This window comes from Didymella exigua, assembly GCF_010094145.1.
Source record: "Didymella exigua CBS 183.55 unplaced genomic scaffold M421scaffold_17, whole genome shotgun sequence".
NCBI lineage: Eukaryota > Fungi > Ascomycota > Dothideomycetes > Pleosporales > Didymellaceae > Didymella > Didymella exigua.
The window spans coordinates 68,309-86,183 of NW_022984791.1; the positions used below are offsets into that span (position 1 = coordinate 68,309).

Sequence of the window (17,875 nt, forward strand, 5' to 3'; positions counted from 1 at the left end):
TGGTTTAGGAAAAATAAGCAAGAGATGGAATACCGAGGAACGCCATAATAGTCCCAGGAACGCCGGCTGTGCGATAAGGTCAACCGGAAAATGCAGCGAAGGAAGCCGTCCGGAGGTAATGCTGGAAAACCGATTGCCCTGATGAAAATTGGAGAGAAACAACAGTGGCCAGGCAACGACAATTTACCGGAAAGAACAAGACTCGTGAGCGCGCGGTCGCTGGTAACCCAACAACGTCCGCTCCACGTATCGAAATCAGTCAGGTCGTAAGCGTGGCTTCGTGTCCAAGAAGATTCGTAAGGCGTGAGGGTTTGTCCCTTGCTGCCCGGAGAGATGTGAGTCACAGCTCAGACACATGCTTGAGGTGTGTGGCTTCGCTCAGGGAAGATGCCACCGTGCATGTTGTACCCATATTGATACTGAGAGGCGAGAAGGTCCTCAGGTGCGGACCCCGTGACGGGACCGGGAGATGTAGAGCGACTTAGGAACGGTGAGGGAGTTCGGGAAGGTTTGATGTCATTAGCACCGTCTACCATGACAGGCATAGCGGGCGAGGGCGGGCTGCTGGTGGCAGACGATTGAGCACTGGTGATGTACTCATCCGCCCCGTCACTGTGGCTGTTCTTGATCAAGGGCGTTGTGGCCTTGGGAGAGCCTTTGCCGGTAGGTGTGCCGAACTGAAGCCGTATTAGTATCCGTCTAGGCCAATTTGCCGGGTTGTTGAGGCTGGGAACGTACAAAACAAAACTTCTGGATCAACTCGTTGTACTCTGCGGATTGGAGATCGGGCTTGCTATCAGAGGACAGCGCATCAGGGCGGGTTCCGATAACGGGGGCGCCGGTGGTGTGCGACCTGGGAAGAGGAGCAGGGCGATCGAAGTAGCCCTTGTTGCCAGTGTTGACCTTGAGGCCGCTGCGGTCGCCAAGGGTAGTCTGAGCGGTGGTCAAGGCAGCCGACAGGGAAGCACCGAAGTCATACCTGGACGAGAACGCCTGGCCGCCTTGGGAGCGACGAGCGCCCTGATCAGGGTAGATATGGGCGCGCTGCTTGCTCTTGGGCTTGAGGCGAATCGTCGATGACGATGCATCGCCTGTAATGCGACCAGAGCTGCCGAACTGGAACTTGTTCTCAAAGTCGTGGCCAAAGTCATCGTCAATAGTGGCAGCCGAGCGCGGGCGAGACGTCAGAGGTGAGTGACGACTACGAGGAATCGAACCAAGACCACCATTGTTGGAACGCTTTGGCTTGGGCTGCTGTTGTTTGACCTTCTTGGAGAAGTCAACCTGGTAGTTGATCGAGTTATTGTTGTCCCAGAACTCTTGACCATTGCACTGGTAACGGACACAGAGTAGCAGAGTCTTGGACTCAAGGTTGGCCTGGTCAGCAAGCTTGATGTTGAAGTTGAAGCGATCGTAGCCATCATCGACCTGCTTCTTACGAACATCGTGATTGAACTCAGCAACAACTTCAGACGTCGTCTTCCAGTAGTCAAGAGTGAAGCGAGCCACGACGAACTTGTGGAAAGAGATGTTGGCACAAGCGATGTTGCCAACAAGAGTCTGGTTGTCCGAAGCAAGGGCAATACGCTCGACTCGTACAGGTGCAGTCTGTCGCTCGTAAGACTCAGTCGCGGGCCAGTTGGCCAGCTTGATCTCCCACTCCGGTGTCTTAGACTTGGAGTCGTCATCGAAGGGGTACTCGTTCTCGCTCTCGTATGCCGATTCAACAGGCGACGAGCCAGCACTGACAGCAATCGGTCGGTCGACCGACAGGAAATGCCGTACCTGCTCAATCTCCTCATTGAAGTGAACAGCCTTGGAGTAAGTGGGCGTGCCAGGCATGCTCGACGGCCGGCGTCGCGAGGCGGGTCGAAGAGCAGGCTTGACAAGCTCACCGGACTTCTTCCGAAGCAGCGGCGGCTTCATCCGTAGCCCATCGTCTTCCTCGTCGCTGTCGTCCGAGGATGTTGTGATGACTGGGCAGGTATCGAGTGGCTCAATGTTGTGCTTAGAGAGCATGATCTCGCTTGATGAGCGGGAGTGAGCAATCTTGCGTGCCTCGGCCGACAGTGATCGTGCCGCTGTCATGAGCTGAGGTGTGTTGGACGGTGTTGTGGGAGCCTTGGTTCGCTCTGGGGAGGAGATCCTCTTCACGTTGATGTGCTGCAGCGCCTTTTCGAGATCCTTCAGATCGCCCACGTTGCGACCCCGGTCCTCATCGTCCGACGAGTCAGGAGGAGTGGTGATCGCACCTGACGGTATCAGAGAATCGTTCACAGGAAGAGGAGACGGGCGGATGCTACCATTAGCCTTTGTAGAGCCGCGGCTTCGACGAGCGTCCGTCGGCGACTCTACCATGCCGCCATCGACCGGAGTTCCATTGGAGACGGGGTTGGTGATGGGAAACGAGGGCGAACGACGGTGCTTGTGCAGGTACGACGTCGACGAAATTGAGCGCGGAAGCGCTGGCCGTTGCGAGGACCTAGGTGACTGGGCGGCCTGTGTGTCGACATAGGAATGGTTGCGGGAGAGGATTGGGCTGGCCGGCTTGGACGAAGCAGGCGAGCGCTGAGAGGGCGGTGTGTAAGGCATTCGGTCGGCTTCGTGGGGACGAGGGAAGCAGAACGAATAGAGAAGTGCAGGGTATTAGGGTTGCGGGCGCATTAGAAGAATGGAGCTATTACGAGGTGGGTGGGTCGTCTGGGGTTCTATTAGCGACTGTCTGATAGTGGACGGTTCCAGACGCAGCGAGACGAGAAAGCAATCGATGATGTCGTGCTTTTTGTTGTTCTTATCGTCACCCACTGCGCTGCTGGCGGACAAACACTCACAGGATCAGGTGAGAGAGCGGGTGGGAGCACGTTCTCGTAGGAGGGTCGCGACGCGGGTAGTCGCAGCTAGTCAAAGCTGCAAGAACGTCGAAAAGACCGCGGATGGGCTCGGACCTGTGAGGGGGGCGCGGGACGAGTGATGCGGCAGCTTTCGGTCGGTGAAAGACTGCGATGGGGGCAGGGCCGGTGGTTTCCGTGGGTTCAGATGGGCTGATACCGGGCGAGGAAAGTACGACTCGAGGGCAAGGCTGCTGGGGTGTGGAGAGACAAGACCAAGAGGGCCGCAAGTTTCGAAGCCGATCAATGACTGCAGGCGGGCCAGTTAAAAGGGTCCTGAGGCTGGCAGAGGCCTAGAAAAGTGTTGGAGACAGAGACGGGGAAGGGGAGAGTGTTGAGGAGCGGTAGCGCAGGTGAGGTGCAGGGCCGCGACTATTGGGGCAGTCGCTGTGCCGGGATGTGCTCTGAAAATCGCTGGACCCAGGCCGTCGAAGCAACCAAGGATTTGCCGCACGGCCTTGACCAGGGTAGCTGCAGCACCAGTGCACAAGCGAGCTGATAGCGTGCAGCACGATCCACCTCCCAACAGACCAAGGATTTGCGCGCAGGCTGCAAGCCAAGCGGCAGCAACCGGTCGAGTAGACAGGCCTCCAGGCGGCGGGAGCAGAGAGCTGCGAGCGCGCCGATGCTTGGGATGCGAGCAAATGGTCGAGGGCTGCGCCGTCGGCGGGGTCGTCCACAGAGTCGCTGGGGACAACAAAGGACTGCCGGTGACTTGACGGTACCGGGACGGAGATAGCAGCGTCGGCGGTGGCGCCATCAGATTGCACGGCCTCAGCTTCTTTATCAGTCGAGGTCACAGACCGAACCGACTTTCCCACAATCTCCCCAGCGCAGCGGATGCGGCACGTCTGGCACGGCCGCAACTCGAAACGGTGGAACAGGACTTCATCGTCCAAAGCCGCGCAGCGGCGAGTAGGTTCGCATGAAGCCGCCCGCAAGCACTCCTCAGTCATGCTCATTCCAGCTCCCACGCCTGGAGAGCGGCGCCGACTTGATCGCGTCCGCGCACTTACGCGACTCTAGCCCACATGGGCTGAGAGATCACCACCGCGGGGGTTAGCAGGATGGGGACGTCGACATCATTTCGCTCTGCGGTTCCAAGAAACGCCACCTCTGCTGCGCTGTCCGTGCAAGTTTGTAGACCCGTGCGATACATGTGCGCGCCACTGAGCCTCATCGCTGACCGAAGACCGTTCCATGTTTGCATTTGAGCACAAGCCTCGCACGACAATAATGGCCAACGTTGTGGCAGTTTTGCTTCTGCTTGCGCACACGCCAGGTGGTGATGTCACTCGATGCAAACGGCTGCATTCCCCGTCCTCGAGGCCAGCTGCTTCTGTACTGCAAGTGTTGGCCTCTGTTGAATATTCCGAACGAAGCCTTTGCGGTACCTGAATGATCGGACCACGCAGGGCGCGGCTCTGTACTCGCAGCCACACCTCTTTCGATCAACTCTATGGTTGAACTGTACTGATCAGTGGTGCGATCGTCGCTCCTGCCGCTTGCGAACGACCATGTCGGCTAGCAACCAATCAATCATCTCGCGACATCCGCGCCAAAGCCACACCTCAAGCAACCCTTGCTGTCAAGAAGCGAGCCGTCACAGAACTCTAACATAGCAACCCAGCTTTTCAACGCTCCACAGCAACCCCGTCCTAACCTCCACGGGGCGTGGAAGACCTCTCCTGAGTCCTGAGTGGCTGGGGGACATCGCGCGCTCAGGCTGCACAGATGGCACGGCAACATCGCAAGGACATGCTTCGCTGACCGCCACTCCTGTTCACGACAGCCTTGGGACTGCAACTCTACAAATTCATCATTGGCCGAGTAAAGCGCCGGTGCGAGCGACTTCATCAATTTCCCCGCACTCTCAGGCGTCGCTCTTGTCCGATTCGTAGATGCGCTAACAAACCTTGCGAGAGTGCAACACCGTGGATGTGCTGTGTGTGGTAAAGTGGTCCTGTCAGGTCATGTTCCAGGCTGCTGTCAAAGGGGGTTCCTTTAGCAGCACCACTGCAGCAACTCCGTGTGTTCCCTGGAATATGCTCAAGTCGCGCGCGCGTCTACGCGCGTCCAAGTCTGGTCATGAATTGTCCGGCCTGTCGCGAGTCTAAAGCATCGGCGGCTGACACCTGAAATCACTTCTTGCGACTGCAAGTGAGCTGTCCAGGACCGCAAACTCCCACCACACTACGGCCCTTATCACTGGGACGTTATGAGGGAGCCGATAATGACAATATGGCCTGCTGCCCACGAATCAACCCGCAGGTGGACGCTATGGTCTTACCTACAGGCTACTGGTATCTTAAGATGGCGATCAAACACGGTGAAGGAGCTCGAGAAATCTCAACCTATCGCGATATGAAACGCCTCTCTTCGGCCTGTATCCAACTTCTTCATGTTGGCCAGACCAGAGATCCAAGCCTCACTATCCCGCATTCTGGTCAGCGTCCCGAGCTCGCCCCACCTACCATAGCCGTCAGAAAGTTTTGCCTGGCAGAACAGCATGGGCCGAGCCCACTCATTTCACTGTAATGTCCGTATTGCTTGACTGTCCGTAGCCCCGTCGAGTCCACCGTTGCTCCCAACTCGATCATTGCCATATGGTCGATCACCGATTCGAGCTTCGACCTAAGCACCGCGGGAGCTATACCTGTTGCAGCTGCCCTCCGCCTATGGCATCGCAAGAACGAGACGGCACGGAATGTATCAACACGGCTACAGTGCCTTACAAGCGCGCATCTCGCAGATACCGAAGACAAAAGCAGTGGGTTCTCGAGATGAAATTTGCTGTATCCCCACTGTCGAGCTGCAGTCAGACCCATTCAACTTTCAACAAATTGTGCGGCGCACACCACCAAACCGCACTTACGAATACAGCCTTGGGCTACTCACAAATGTGGACGACCTTGACTCTTTCAGGCATGGGATAATATCGACGACCAGCAGGCGTGCTCATTTTACTACATGACTGGACTGATGTATCATTACCATGAAAATGTGCAAAAAGCACCAAAAAGCAGGGAACTCACGAATGAACAGGAGTCCGCTTGCGCCCACGCCAACATGTCAATGCGCTCCTCATTACCGGAAGTACATCGCCCACTGGGTTCTGAGCGACAATGTCGTCTACTGTTCGACCTGAGCAGAGCGGTATAGCGTCACCCTCTGACGGAAATTGATATCTGGCTGCTGCCTAGTTCTCTCTATTCCGATGGTTGTACATGCAACGGTGACAGGAGAAGCGCACAAACACATGGACCGCGCAAGAGACGTGAGGCTAAACCCGAAGCCTCATCTCCTTGAGGGTTCCTTGCGGTCGAAAGATATTCCTGATGGAAGACGACGTCAGGCCACGTTGCTCGAAGTGGTCCTTTCGCCAATTGCATCCCCACACGGACAGCAATCTCCTTTGTCAATGTGGGGTTGCAGACGATCGATTTTGGTCTTCACGATGCATGATGTCACACAGCGCTTGGCCGCAAATGAATATCCCATCAATTCGAATCATGATGTGTAGCAGTGAGCTAAGCCGCACAAACGTTTTCTTTTTGCTCGAAACTCCAAGGACGCGGCCTGCGGCGACACCTAACCCTTGCGATCCGCCCGCCACACACCGCTCTTCAAGAGCCTCATCGTTCGATTGCGAACGACCTATCCATGCGTAGCACCCGTATCAGAGATTTCTGCGGATACGGGATCCCTCGTCCCCGTTTGTGGAAGAGTCAGAAAGTCAGGAAAACGCCGTCGCATCCGTGATCTTTGACGTGGATGTTATTCCCGCCAAAGCCCCTACACGAAAATCGTGGATCTGGCGGACCGAATTGGACGACCAACCGGCCAAACTCCAGCAAAGTGTCGAACTCGGACTCGTCGACTTATGGCCAAGGCTTTGGATGTTGAAGCACATCATCATGCTAGCCATTGAGAACCAGAGATCCCAGTACTCTCTAGGAAAAGGTCTTATCATCATCCAAGGTGCAGACACAAAGCGTTCAAGGACGACGATTTGGCGATTGCTTCGCGTCTGCCACCGTAAGTGGCATGGATGCTTGCGTCTTGACACCAGATCCAGATATTACCCCGGAACGCACGGAACATGAAGACGCGCACGCATCTATTACAGTGAATGAAGTCCAATGAAAAGTAGTGCTCTACAGGAAATTGCGACTAGGACTCTGGTGACTTGTTGTATCATATCAATCACGATGCAACTGTGTGATGTTATGTTGCTCGTGCGCCAGCTTGAGGCTCTGAGCGCTTCGGCGAGCTACCGGACCCACCAAGTCTGATCGGTGCGACAAATAGAGCCAAGAACAGGGTTGGCAACTAGACACTGGATTCGCCCCTTTCACAACCATTGTCACTCGATCTCTTCGTTGGCACGCTGATATTTGGACCGGGACACCCGTGCCGGACGTCATCAGCATCTGGCGCCTTGATTGTCGGTCTTCGGCCATCCGCCATCCATGGTCGGGCCGGTAGACTCGGCTTCTCTCACAGCCGGGCCTGTCGTTGTCCGCCCATTATTACATACACATGCAACCATGATCCCGGCACATGAGCTTTCAGGGTAGGTATGCGCATCAAGTCGGTATTCAACACGTTGAATCACGATTACTGGTCACTATCGCTTCACTCACCAAATGTGAGCACTTTTTTGGGTAGACCACCCTAGCGTACAGTCTGTCGCTGTCACTATATGGCTGCTGCTTATCAGCCGTGTCTGGGAGCTGGTTACATTGTGTAACATCAGCCTTCCCCAAGTCAGACGTGATTGATAAGACTAATACAACAACACATTGCGCGACTCCTGTCCAGTGCACATTATCGGGTCCAGACAAGGACTCACTGCGGGGTATGAAGCCATGACAAGAGACTGAACGGTGTGGACGGCAGCATGGACCGGACCGCCCAGAGCCAACAAGCCAAATTTCGAAGGCGCTGACGAAGACAGGTCCAAACCGCAGGCGAGGATGGTTCTCGAGCGAGGATGACAACCATGTTCAATCTGAAACCAGAGGGGCGCTGGCGTTTTGCACACCGATGTTCGTCAAAATCTGCATCGCCCCAAAAGTTACCTCAATAATGATAAACGCCTTCAAACTAAGTGTATTCAGTCGGCTCGGTACAGTTGCAGAATATGAGAAGCTCTACCGAGCACCGTTACATGCACGACACATGTCTAGAGAGCGCATCGCCCAGTCAGAACTACGTTTCGGCAATTCTATACCCACCGCTTACAACGTGCTCAGGCGTCACGCCTTCTCCACAAATGCTGCATGCATGCCCGCCTCAACAAAACATCAGAACCCCGCTCAGTAACCTCCTCCTGTATGTCAGACACAATGTATAGATCCGCAAACGATGGAATCCCAGAGAACAGAATAATCGGCGCATGGGTCCAATGCACTCGAAGCACGGCTGGGCTGAGCAGTCCGAGGTGAAGTAAGGTGTGACGGGAAGGAAGAGGGGTGCTTGCAGCATAACGCTTCCTAATCCGTGAATGGTAGGTCGGCGACAGGCCGATATCACACAGGCTCGGCATAAGCTAATAGAGATTCTTGTTCGACATGTCAAGCTTGTCTGATAGGCATGAGAAACATGCTCGCTTGAAGCTAAGGCCCACATATGGGGTACTCATGCGGCGTGCATTGGGAATGCACCTCATATCTCCCCAAGTTCTCCGCAGACACCCTCGCTAATCGTGTGTGTCACGCAGGCCAGACGTGACACCTTGCGTAGCAACTTTACTCCGCATCACCTTATCAGATGGACGATCATGAAGCACGTGACGAAATCAATACCCTGTACGACGACAGCATACCCATCAGGGTCACGACTGACTAATCTCCGAGCATCCAGCGTAACTGCGCACATTAGCGCATGTCTGCATCTCTTGTTTGTTCGGGCAAATCACTGAGCTCAACGAACAAGGCTCCCCGGCAGAATCTCAACCATTGAGGTTCCAAGACCACAGACGCTGACGGTGACATCCAAGATGACATTCAGCAAGTGAGGTCGTACAAGCGGAGTTTAAAACATGTTCGGAAATCATCCTCATAGCCTCAACAACACATCTGGTGGTCCGTGATGAATTAGAGTCACAGCGCGCTCGGGACCCTCATCAAGGGTCCTTGCACGCAAAGTGGGCGAACAGGTGGCACTTGCCCGCAATACAGCTTAGCGCTTCGGCTGCATGCACACGCCTACGTTTCTTAGCACACCTCGCCCACAACTGCCCCACCAGCGGGAACCGCACCTAATACCTTATTGCAGGACACATAGCATTTCGCAGATGGCGACAGCAGTAAGCAACAAAAAATATGACGCCAGCTCCTTCACCGGTGTGAAGAGCTTCAGGGATAATAAGGGCAGATTCGGGCGCAGCGTCTCGGTGTTTGTTGTAGTGGCGGGTAGGCAGAGTGGCAATGTCCCAACAAACAAACACTGATTCCGGCTTACGAGCCACACACCACCACCTAGGCCACTGATATGTGTCGTGCATAACAAGCGCTGGACGACAATCAGGGTCTGCCAAATCCTCGAAAGCCACAGTCTGCTTTGAGACATGTTGGGCCCTGAGCTCGAAAAGAGGTGGGCCGTGGACCGTTAGTAGAGATGGAATAGGTGAGGTGAGCGGTTCGAGTGCCTTGGAGGATGCGATGATATGACAGCAGGATCTGGACCGGATGCACTGTGATGCTGTGCTGCATGTGGCTGCACGCCAACCAGCGGGTGGAGGTTACGTATGTAAGCTGGGGCAGGATACGGAGGCGAGTCAATAACTGGGAAACTTGATGTGCGCTGCAAGCACACGATCAACCGTCGTCTCGAATCGATGTTGGTGGCGATGGCGACGCGAAGGAACCTTGAGCGGTTACGTGCAGCTCAGGGTCTACCAAGACGGCACATGATACGCTACGGGTCGGAGGCAAATCTTCCAACACCGGACGAGATCTGTACCATGAAATTGTAAGGCAGATCAAACAACGACTGACTGACTACACGGCGAAGATCTTTGGAACACTTCTTCGTCGTCCAAGACCAACCCAGACATCACCGTCAGTGGCTTGGTGTAGACTCAACATTACCCCAGCCTGCACCTCGACTTCCAAACTCTCAAAACTGGAGACAGAAGACCGTCTCCAGACTCCACACCCCCAAATCTCACTCCCGACCCATCTCCACCGCTCTGCATGCATCACGGCCGCTACCATCTAGATACTTGCTGGCGGCAAAGCCTCGGCCGACACAGTTGTTGAGAGTGGGTCGTCGCGACTCCAGACGCTCCGGTGACAGCTCTTGGTCTGCGAGACTCTAGGAGCCGCTGGCATCGTCTTGTGTATGCAAGGCATCACTCCCCATGGAGGGATTGTGGACCCTGCATGATAACAGGAGTTGGTCTAGAAGAGAGGGCAGCGGGTTGGTGGTCTAGAGGCTAGGACGCGATGGCAGACGCTAGACGGTAGTTACAGACAGGCGAGGTCCGGGAACAGTGATTGGGCATGGTAGTGAGGTGGTGAAGATTCTCGACATGAAATGAGCGTTAAACGCGCGAAGTGTTTTTGCGTCGACGGGTGTAGACATCCGTGGCGGAGGTGATTATTTCTCGACGACAATGTGAGATGCGGCCCGAGGGAGCAATGCAGCGGAAGCCGGCCCTCATGTTCTGTTGAAGGTGGGCCAAAAATCTTCGAGATGAGTACGAACATCTTTAACTATCGAACCCTCAACGCGCTGTGAATGCCACGCACTGTACTGCGCTCGCCCATCAACTGTCCTGAACTCGCGCCATCGATCTTGAACATGACGTCTTGGGAAAAGCGACGAGATGCGAGCTCGAAGGATGATCCGCGCCGGCAGGCATAAGCAGGTGGTGCAGATAGCGCACAACAAGGTTCGTAAGGCGCTTGTCGAATCCGGCAGTCGGTACAGTCGTAATGGCCGTCCTGTTTCTCGGCAAGACTCTAGATGTGTCAGTGTGCTCGAATGACTCAAGAACTGGGGCAGGAGGACGGGCGTTACCGCAACGGAGATGGGAGCATTATCTCCATTCCCAACAACTCGAGGCTGCAAGCATCTCCATATCCGCTCCTCATCAGGGAGTGTCTAAGAATCTGATGGACTGGTCTTACACCTGAGCGTTGGGATTTATCGGGCCGCAAGATCGCACCACCGTACGTCACACTCTGCAACACTACGACGAGTTTTCCACGACGTGTCTGCTTGCGTACCACGACCATCGATAACACGTACCACGGAACCCTCTGCACATTTTACTCACCATCAGTGCAGATCTTGCGGCTCTCCTAATCCTCCGCGGCGTCTTAGCGCTTTAAGGGGTCCCCAGCAGCTTCTTGAACCCTGAAGCTTTCATGTGACAGCAAACCCTAGCCAGCGCTGGTCAGTCTCGACCTGCCGTCTTGAAAAAGAGGGGTTCAACCTCTGCGCCGGGCTGTGTCGATCAAAACGTGATATGGTGAGATGGGCCCATGGGCTGAGAAGTCCAGAGTGTCAGGACACAACTGCACCCCGCCATCGACGCCAGGCGGGGAAACTGTGGGCATTGTACCCTGGAAAATGATTTGTGCTGTCAGCGTGCAGAGCGAGTCGTTGCATACATCGGTGATGCTGGAGACCTTTCTGTGGGATCATGCAGATTCTTTGGTATTTGTTATCAAGGGCCGAACCAGCGGGGGCTGAGAGCGGAGGGTGGAGAAGTACATCCAGATACTTGGAGGTACATGTTACAGATCCGGCGGTGAGCGATGCACCTACTCCTCGATTTGTAAACCTTCTGCACCCCAGATATGCATGCATCTGTGCCAATAATGCGCGCTCAGCTTTTGATGGTACGATCGGATGATTTCACTTTCTGTTGAGATCGCGAGGGACCATTGTTGCAATGATGAAATTGGAAGGTTTGACATAGCGGAGCTGAACAGCAAGATGGACATCGGTGATGGCTTGAAGATGGCTCGGAGATGGCTTGCTTCGAGATTAGAAGTCCATCGATAAGCATGCCACGTGATTGGGCGCTAGAGCGTCGTGAAGCTATGACGAAGTTTCGCGACTTACATCTAGGCTTATCCAACTCCGCACGTAAACAGTCGCGTGCTTTCCTGTAAGTTCAGACAGATGTCAATCGCATTATGCACCCCGCAATGCGCCTACTAATAACACAAGGTGCAGCACATAATGGCGCCATCCAGAGCAATGCTTATTCGCCGCATAGCCTCCGCGTGCGTACAGCCCCAGATTCGCATGCGCGCCAGCACGCGTCTCCTCTCGACATCAGCGACAGCCGTCAGACCTCAGTGCATACGTGCGACCGCGGTACCGCGACTTCAGACCACGAACGCACCTAGCCAAGCATATAGTACAGAAGCAAGCGGCGCGCCAGAACCCCCGGACTTCTTGAACGAGGCAGAACTGCATGTCTTCAACAAGATCAAAGGAGAGCTGGAACCCACAAAACTCGAGGTGCGTGGACTTGCTGCTGGGAGGGAGGCCTGAGTGCTGGCGAACGGTGTACGCGAAAGTGTTGAGACGCACGTCATCTATCACAAAGCGCTTGGGGCCACGGCTATGTCCGTTGTCAGACTCGGGATACGAGTTGAGGGATGAACGAGAAGGGCATGCCGACAAGTCATGGTGCGGAGACGACACCTGCGACAGTAGCATCAGATGGCACGAAGTATGCTGTGTGAATGGCACGCTGACCCAGACTTTAGGTCCAAGACATCAGCGGCGGCTGCGGATCCATGTACGCGATCGAGATCGAATCATCCAGATTTCAGGGCTTGACGGTGATCAAGCAACACAAGCTGGTTAATCAGGTGTTGAAGGAAGAAATTGCACAGTGGCATGGCGTTCAGCTGAGGACAAGAGCGGCATAAGGGGAGGGAGAAGAATCACGTATAATCTGTAAGATCTGTGTAAGAGTTTGTGTATAAGGGCGAAATCATGACACAGCGTGCTGATAGGCCAGTGGCAACGTCTGCGGAGAGTTTCCAACTTTTATAGCCTCCTTGTCTTATTCTGGAAGCCTACTCTCACTCTCCACGGCAGTGCTCATCGCCTCATGTTCCTATACTTTCAATGATTCCCTCGATCTGGGTGCGATGCTGCTCTTGACTGTTGATGTTTTGAGTGAGGTTGTTCTTTCGAATTTGAGCACTAGAGCGCCTATTTCGACAACAGTCGTGACTCAGTATTGGTTTCCTGCGCCAATGTTGTGCGAAAGAAGCTGTTAAAGTCTAGCAACTGTATATACTCGCGATGTGTTGAAATTGTGTAAGAGGGTGCTTCAATCAGAGTTGCACATAGCTGGTTACATTCTCGCCTAGGTTTGATACTACATCACATAAACATTCAGCGGCATATGTAGGTGATTGTGGATTTCTGCAGGATATGCCTCCTTGTTATACGCAATGAGCCGGACGTGGCTTTCCCATGCAAATTAGCGTCGTCCTGACGGTATGTTGTAATAGGCCGCTAGTATAGAAGAGCTGCCATCCCAAAACATTGACTACGCTACGCAGCAATGATATGTTCGGTGGGTGTAGAGGTGGCTCCTTTTTTCCATAATAAACGGGGGTAGTCGATTTCAATCGGAAGAGCTTCTGCCACTACACAGTTCCCCTGATCGATACAAATCTTCTAGACAGCATGATAATTGGACCTCTTCCGCTCAAGAACTCAACGCCTCAGACGAATGGTGGCATTTCAAATCCTACCAAATACACAGGTCTTTACAGCGTTGCCAACGGGACGTATACGGCTACGGTAAGGGTCTTCGCAGCCACCGTTTGATACTATGTCCTTTCCTCACCATCGCCTAACTCCCTTGGTTGCGTAAATGGGAGACTTTCTTCATGATTCGACAGCAGATTTGGTTTACGATGGCCAGATCTAAGGCAAGTGCAGATGCTCTAATTGCTGCGCCTCTACGCACCTACGATTGTAGCTATATCGCGAATTCTTCCAGCCTATACCCAAATTTATGACTATCAAAAGCTTTTCTTACATACGCCAATCCAGGAATACTTTATCACCACCTTTATATACTCCGCTATTACTAGAATTATCCAGCCCACCAAGACAGTATTGGAGGCTTGCACGTGTGACCTCAGCCCCTTGCCAAATACTGTAGTCCTCTCCCTTATTTATGTCGTCATTGCGCATTATTGTGGATGCATTATCCCAGAACCAGTTACTCACGAGTGCTTAGGGTCAGTACTGATAGTCCATAGATGCGACTCGGGCCGGGACTATAACGACACCTGGGCAGCATCGTACATTCCCCAGGCTCGTTCGTTCATACGATACGATATAGAGACTGCTCCAGATTGTGGAACAATTTCAGGCCCGCTTGCAATCAAGATCTTACTGCTTATGTTGTACTCGCCAGTTGAAGTCTTCTGTGTATTTGTGGGCGCGCGCCACCTACTTGATGTCTAATCCGCCTCAGCGTTATGTCCAGCTAAAGAGACTTCATTCCGCGATACTCGATTTTCACTCTCTCCCCACTTCTTGATCGTTTATATCGTTGTTGAAAGATACATCATAAGTGTTTGTTGGAGTGACGCATAGTATCGAGTTTGCTAAACTTTATTACGGCCCGGGTTATACCAATCCGAACTACATTGAAAATTACGAAAACTACCTTAGTAAGAGGGCTTGCACCTTGAAAAAATGCAGATATACCAAGGGCAGAAAGAGCCTATGGTGCAGATCCCGGACTATGGCTGTCGTTGATCACGGGCAGGGTGATGGGGCTGATGATGTTTCCCAGTGAGATGGATATGTTGGGTGCTGCAATCATGGACACCTTAACAGCTGTAAGCTTTGAAGTCGCATCAGCCTGTGTGGAGTAACTCTTATCTGGACCGTTAGCTCAACAGTGCGGTGTATTGATGAGTGGCTGCTTGTGCCTCCAATGGAACCGAATCAATCGTTACCACCTTTGTATACGACACAGCTTATCAGACCAACACATATAAGAATATCGAACGATTCTTATCATATCATAGATTTGAGTCTCTCTTGCCTCAGGCAACTGCGCCTCACCTTTGGTGAGATGCGACTACCTATCCTGCACTAGCGCTGTTTACAGCCACTCATGTATACCCACTGTTCGTAGCTGCACACAATACAACTTCAATTTAACCCTTCGATTCTTCCTGCATATGCGCGTGGTTCACTCCACTGCGACATACCATCTGCACCTCAGTCAGTCCATGAGAATTCCGAGATAAGCCTCATATCAACATCATTACGAAAGCTTATTATCTTTTCCCAAATAATCCACTTACATTTCCTGAATTTCAAAAGTCCGGGCAATGAGAGCTGCACCTGTGCTATTGGAATGCGCACGTACAATCATGGAAATATCTCTAAGGTCCAGTGCGATGACAATTGGTGTCGGCTGCACCACAGCTCAATTTCGATCCGGAGTGACAGTAAAAACCACTTACTAAGTTACTTAGATTCATCACGATAATCTGGCAACGGATTTTACATTGTCGTAGTTTTGCGATCGTACCGACTCTGACACAAATTAGTCGGAACGCACGTTGGTCACAGGCTTTCCACAAGTAGCGAACAGCTAGCTTCACTTTTCCAAATTACTTCGTATGCGTACGAAGTAGTAGCTTCGACTACTGGTCTGAGAGATTACCCATCCAGCGTCGATAGGGATCTGCTCCACTCTTGAACAGTGGCTCACCTCCGCGCTCAGCCGCGCAATCCCACAAGGAAAAAAACCCGTATAAATTACAGTTCATCCTGACTATCGTAGGTGGTCGGGTTATTGACCTGGTACAGGTTATCGACCTCTTGGCGGTGCATAATAATTCTGCCGGCATCATCGATAACCACACCATGATACGAGCTTTAATTACAGGCAAAAAGTGGAGTATGACCGAGCAAAGAGCACTAGTCGCCAGCAACTTCTGCATCCGGAGGCGGTGGCCAAGGCGGGTCAATAATATGTACGAAGTACCAGGTCAACATAACCCGTCCACCAACGGTATCCGATCTCATATCACCGATCTCCTCTGCACCCAAAGGCACTTCAACCTCAAGCACCAACACCAACACCTCAACGCTATCAGAATGTCTAGCAAGACACCATCACTACTTCCACCCGCATACACGCCCTCTGATGAAAAATCTTCACCTGCTCAACCTACGTCGAAAGTCTCCATAAACATCACCGGCCCGAACACTGACATCGAGAAAGCCAACACCGCACCGGCTCGCCAGAGCAGAGTTTTTACCTGCCTAAAGATCTGCGAGGGTCTTACACCTGCCGCCTGGTATGCAGCCGCTGTCTTCATGGTGTTATTGTTTCTCGATCTGCTTGTGGCAAAAATTCTAGGAAGAAAGCCTATATAGAAGTTGCCAGAAGTAGGGGGCGTGGGAAGCGAAACGAAGCCCATAGAAGTATACAATTGTGCGCTCGCACATCAAGAAGAGCATTTCCTCTTGAAGCATTGGATGGTACAGTGTGTAGAGACTCAAACTATTGTTTGACTGAGAATGCATAATTGGAATATGCCGGAGGGGCCTCATGTTCAGAATCGCATCAGTTCTATCACACAAGGAATTCTCTCTCCAACCAGAAGATTATCCCGAACACAGACACGTGACAGCAATACCTCGTAGCCAGCATATGTATTGCTTCCCTTGCGAAAAATTGAATCCGGACACACTGTAAAGCTCAAACCGTTCCGTTGTTTCTAACGCAATCGGCGTATGGCGCGTCGAAGCCCTCCGAACGTGCGCAGCGATTTCTTTCCTGATTAAATCGCGATTCATGCAGTCATTCAAGCACGCTTACATGTTGCATTATGAGCACATTTTGAAATCAACCTCAATAAATTACGTATCGGTCTGTGAGAACTCCGCCGAGCAACACGCACGAAGATGCGTGCCGTGAGCTTCTGCGTGCGGCGTCATTGTGAACCAGCAAAGATGATGAGCCACCAGGACAATAAAATTGCGTCTATAAAGACGTGCGTAACCTGGACCATGGGTTCGCGGCATCCAAAAATTCGTGTATGAGCAGTGGGCTCAGGGGTGACTCGAAACACCAAGGTCAAACTCTACTGAGACCTGCGACCCCCGGCTGCCAACGTCACCTCTCCAGCGGCCGAACATCGCTATTTCAAGCATGAATCAAGAAGCAGAATCAAAGAAGCAAAATACAACACTGTCAAGGCAGGCTAAACATCATTGAACTAACTACTCAGCATCTTGATTATTTACGCTTCCTCTGAACACTCATTAAGCAAGTTGAAGATCAAATACGCGCAAGCATTACCCATAATTCATCCGTACAGGGAGAGTGATCCGTGAGCCAGTCACACCGCCCTCACTCCTCTGCGATCATGGTGTGAGATGCTTAGTTGTTCTTGGCCTTGCCCTTGCCCTTGCCCTTGCCCTTGCCACCAGCGGCGGCTGCGGCGCCAGCGGCGTTACCACCTGCAGCGGCGTTACCACCTGCAGCGGCGTTGCCACCTGCAGCAGCGTTACCACCAGCAGCGCCAGCGGCAGCAGCTCCCTTGCCCTTGCCCTTGCCCTTGCCCTTGCCAGCAGCGGCGGCTGAGGGAGTTGCGGCAGCAGCGCCAGCGGCGTTACCACCTGCGGCAGCGCCAGCGGCGTTACCACCTGCGGCAGCGCCAGCAGCGTTGCCACCGGCAGCGGCAGCGCCTCCCTGAGTCTGTGTGCCCTGAGCACCGGTCTGCTGGCCGTCTGGAGGAAGTCAGCCCTGTTCATATTCATGTTCATGTGAAAAGCTTGAGTGAATACATACTGGTTCCTTGTGCGCCAGTCTGTCCGTTCGCACCGGTCTGGGTGTTTGTGCCTGTCTGTCCGTTGGCACCAGTCTGGGTGTTTGTGCCTGTCTGTCCGTTGGCACCAGTCTGGGTCTGTCCGTTCGCACCAGTCTGGGTGTTTGCACCAGTCTGTCCGTT

The 17,875-nt window shown here is 53.2% G+C and overlaps 6 protein-coding genes across 6 annotated transcripts in view; 2 read left to right on the top strand and 4 right to left on the bottom strand.

Moving 5' to 3' along the window:
• Nucleotides 1–347: 347 nt before the first annotated feature.
• M421DRAFT_93179 (carbohydrate-binding module family 21 protein) lies at nucleotides 348–2,592 on the bottom strand (the record flags this gene model as incomplete). Its single annotated transcript, XM_033598092.1, has 2 exons — nucleotides 348–677; nucleotides 739–2,592. The coding sequence occupies 2 exons, from the start codon at nucleotides 2,590–2,592 to the stop codon at nucleotides 348–350; spliced, it is 2,184 nt and encodes a 727-aa protein (XP_033447547.1).
• Nucleotides 2,593–2,886: 294 nt separating this feature from the next.
• M421DRAFT_176189 (uncharacterized protein) lies at nucleotides 2,887–4,004 on the bottom strand. Its single transcript, XM_033587842.1, has one exon. It carries the CDS (start codon nucleotides 3,848–3,850, stop codon nucleotides 3,182–3,184), a length of 669 nt encoding a protein of 222 aa, XP_033447548.1. The 5' UTR covers nucleotides 3,851–4,004; the 3' UTR covers nucleotides 2,887–3,181.
• Nucleotides 4,005–10,361: 6,357 nt separating this feature from the next.
• On the bottom strand, nucleotides 10,362–11,272 carry M421DRAFT_176379 (uncharacterized protein). Its single transcript, XM_033587844.1, has 2 exons — nucleotides 10,920–11,272; nucleotides 10,362–10,859 (listed from the first exon to the last, which is right to left on the bottom strand). Exons 1-2 carry the CDS (start codon nucleotides 11,135–11,137, stop codon nucleotides 10,613–10,615), a joined length of 465 nt encoding a protein of 154 aa, XP_033447549.1. The 5' UTR covers nucleotides 11,138–11,272; the 3' UTR covers nucleotides 10,362–10,612.
• An 820-nt stretch (nucleotides 11,273–12,092) lies between these two features.
• Nucleotides 12,093–12,793, top strand: M421DRAFT_6089 (bola-like protein; the record flags this gene model as incomplete). The annotated part of the gene is made up of 2 exons (XM_033595830.1): nucleotides 12,093–12,377; nucleotides 12,629–12,793. The coding sequence occupies 2 exons, from the start codon at nucleotides 12,093–12,095 to the stop codon at nucleotides 12,791–12,793; spliced, it is 450 nt and encodes a 149-aa protein (XP_033447550.1).
• A 2,597-nt stretch (nucleotides 12,794–15,390) lies between these two features.
• On the top strand, nucleotides 15,391–16,411 carry M421DRAFT_176557 (uncharacterized protein). Its single transcript, XM_033587845.1, has one exon. The coding sequence runs from the start codon at nucleotides 15,780–15,782 to the stop codon at nucleotides 16,293–16,295; it is 516 nt and encodes a 171-aa protein (XP_033447551.1). The 5' UTR covers nucleotides 15,391–15,779; the 3' UTR covers nucleotides 16,296–16,411.
• An 893-nt stretch (nucleotides 16,412–17,304) lies between these two features.
• M421DRAFT_65209 (uncharacterized protein) overlaps nucleotides 17,305–17,875 on the bottom strand; it is a gene marked incomplete at both ends in the record, with an annotated part of 1,700 nt that continues 1,129 nt past the window's right edge. The window contains one exon of the mRNA XM_033596228.1: nucleotides 17,305–17,459. Coding sequence (XP_033447552.1) covers nucleotides 17,305–17,459 — 155 coding nt within the window. The remainder of the gene's footprint in view (nucleotides 17,460–17,875) is intronic.

Bases quoted from the DNA above. Each gene is read 5' to 3' on its own strand.
- M421DRAFT_176189 (XM_033587842.1), bottom strand. From the start codon at position 3,850: ATGAGCATGACTGAGGAGTGCTTGCGGGCGGCTTCATGCGAACCTACT.
- M421DRAFT_176379 (XM_033587844.1), bottom strand. From the start codon at position 11,137: ATGGTCGTGGTACGCAAGCAGACACGTCGTGGAAAACTCGTCGTAGTG. The intron at 10,860-10,919 runs GTAACGCCCGTC...ACACATCTAGAG, and splicing joins ATGCTCCCATCTCCGTTGCG to TCTTGCCGAGAAACAGGACG.
- M421DRAFT_176557 (XM_033587845.1), top strand. From the start codon at position 15,780: ATGATACGAGCTTTAATTACAGGCAAAAAGTGGAGTATGACCGAGCAA.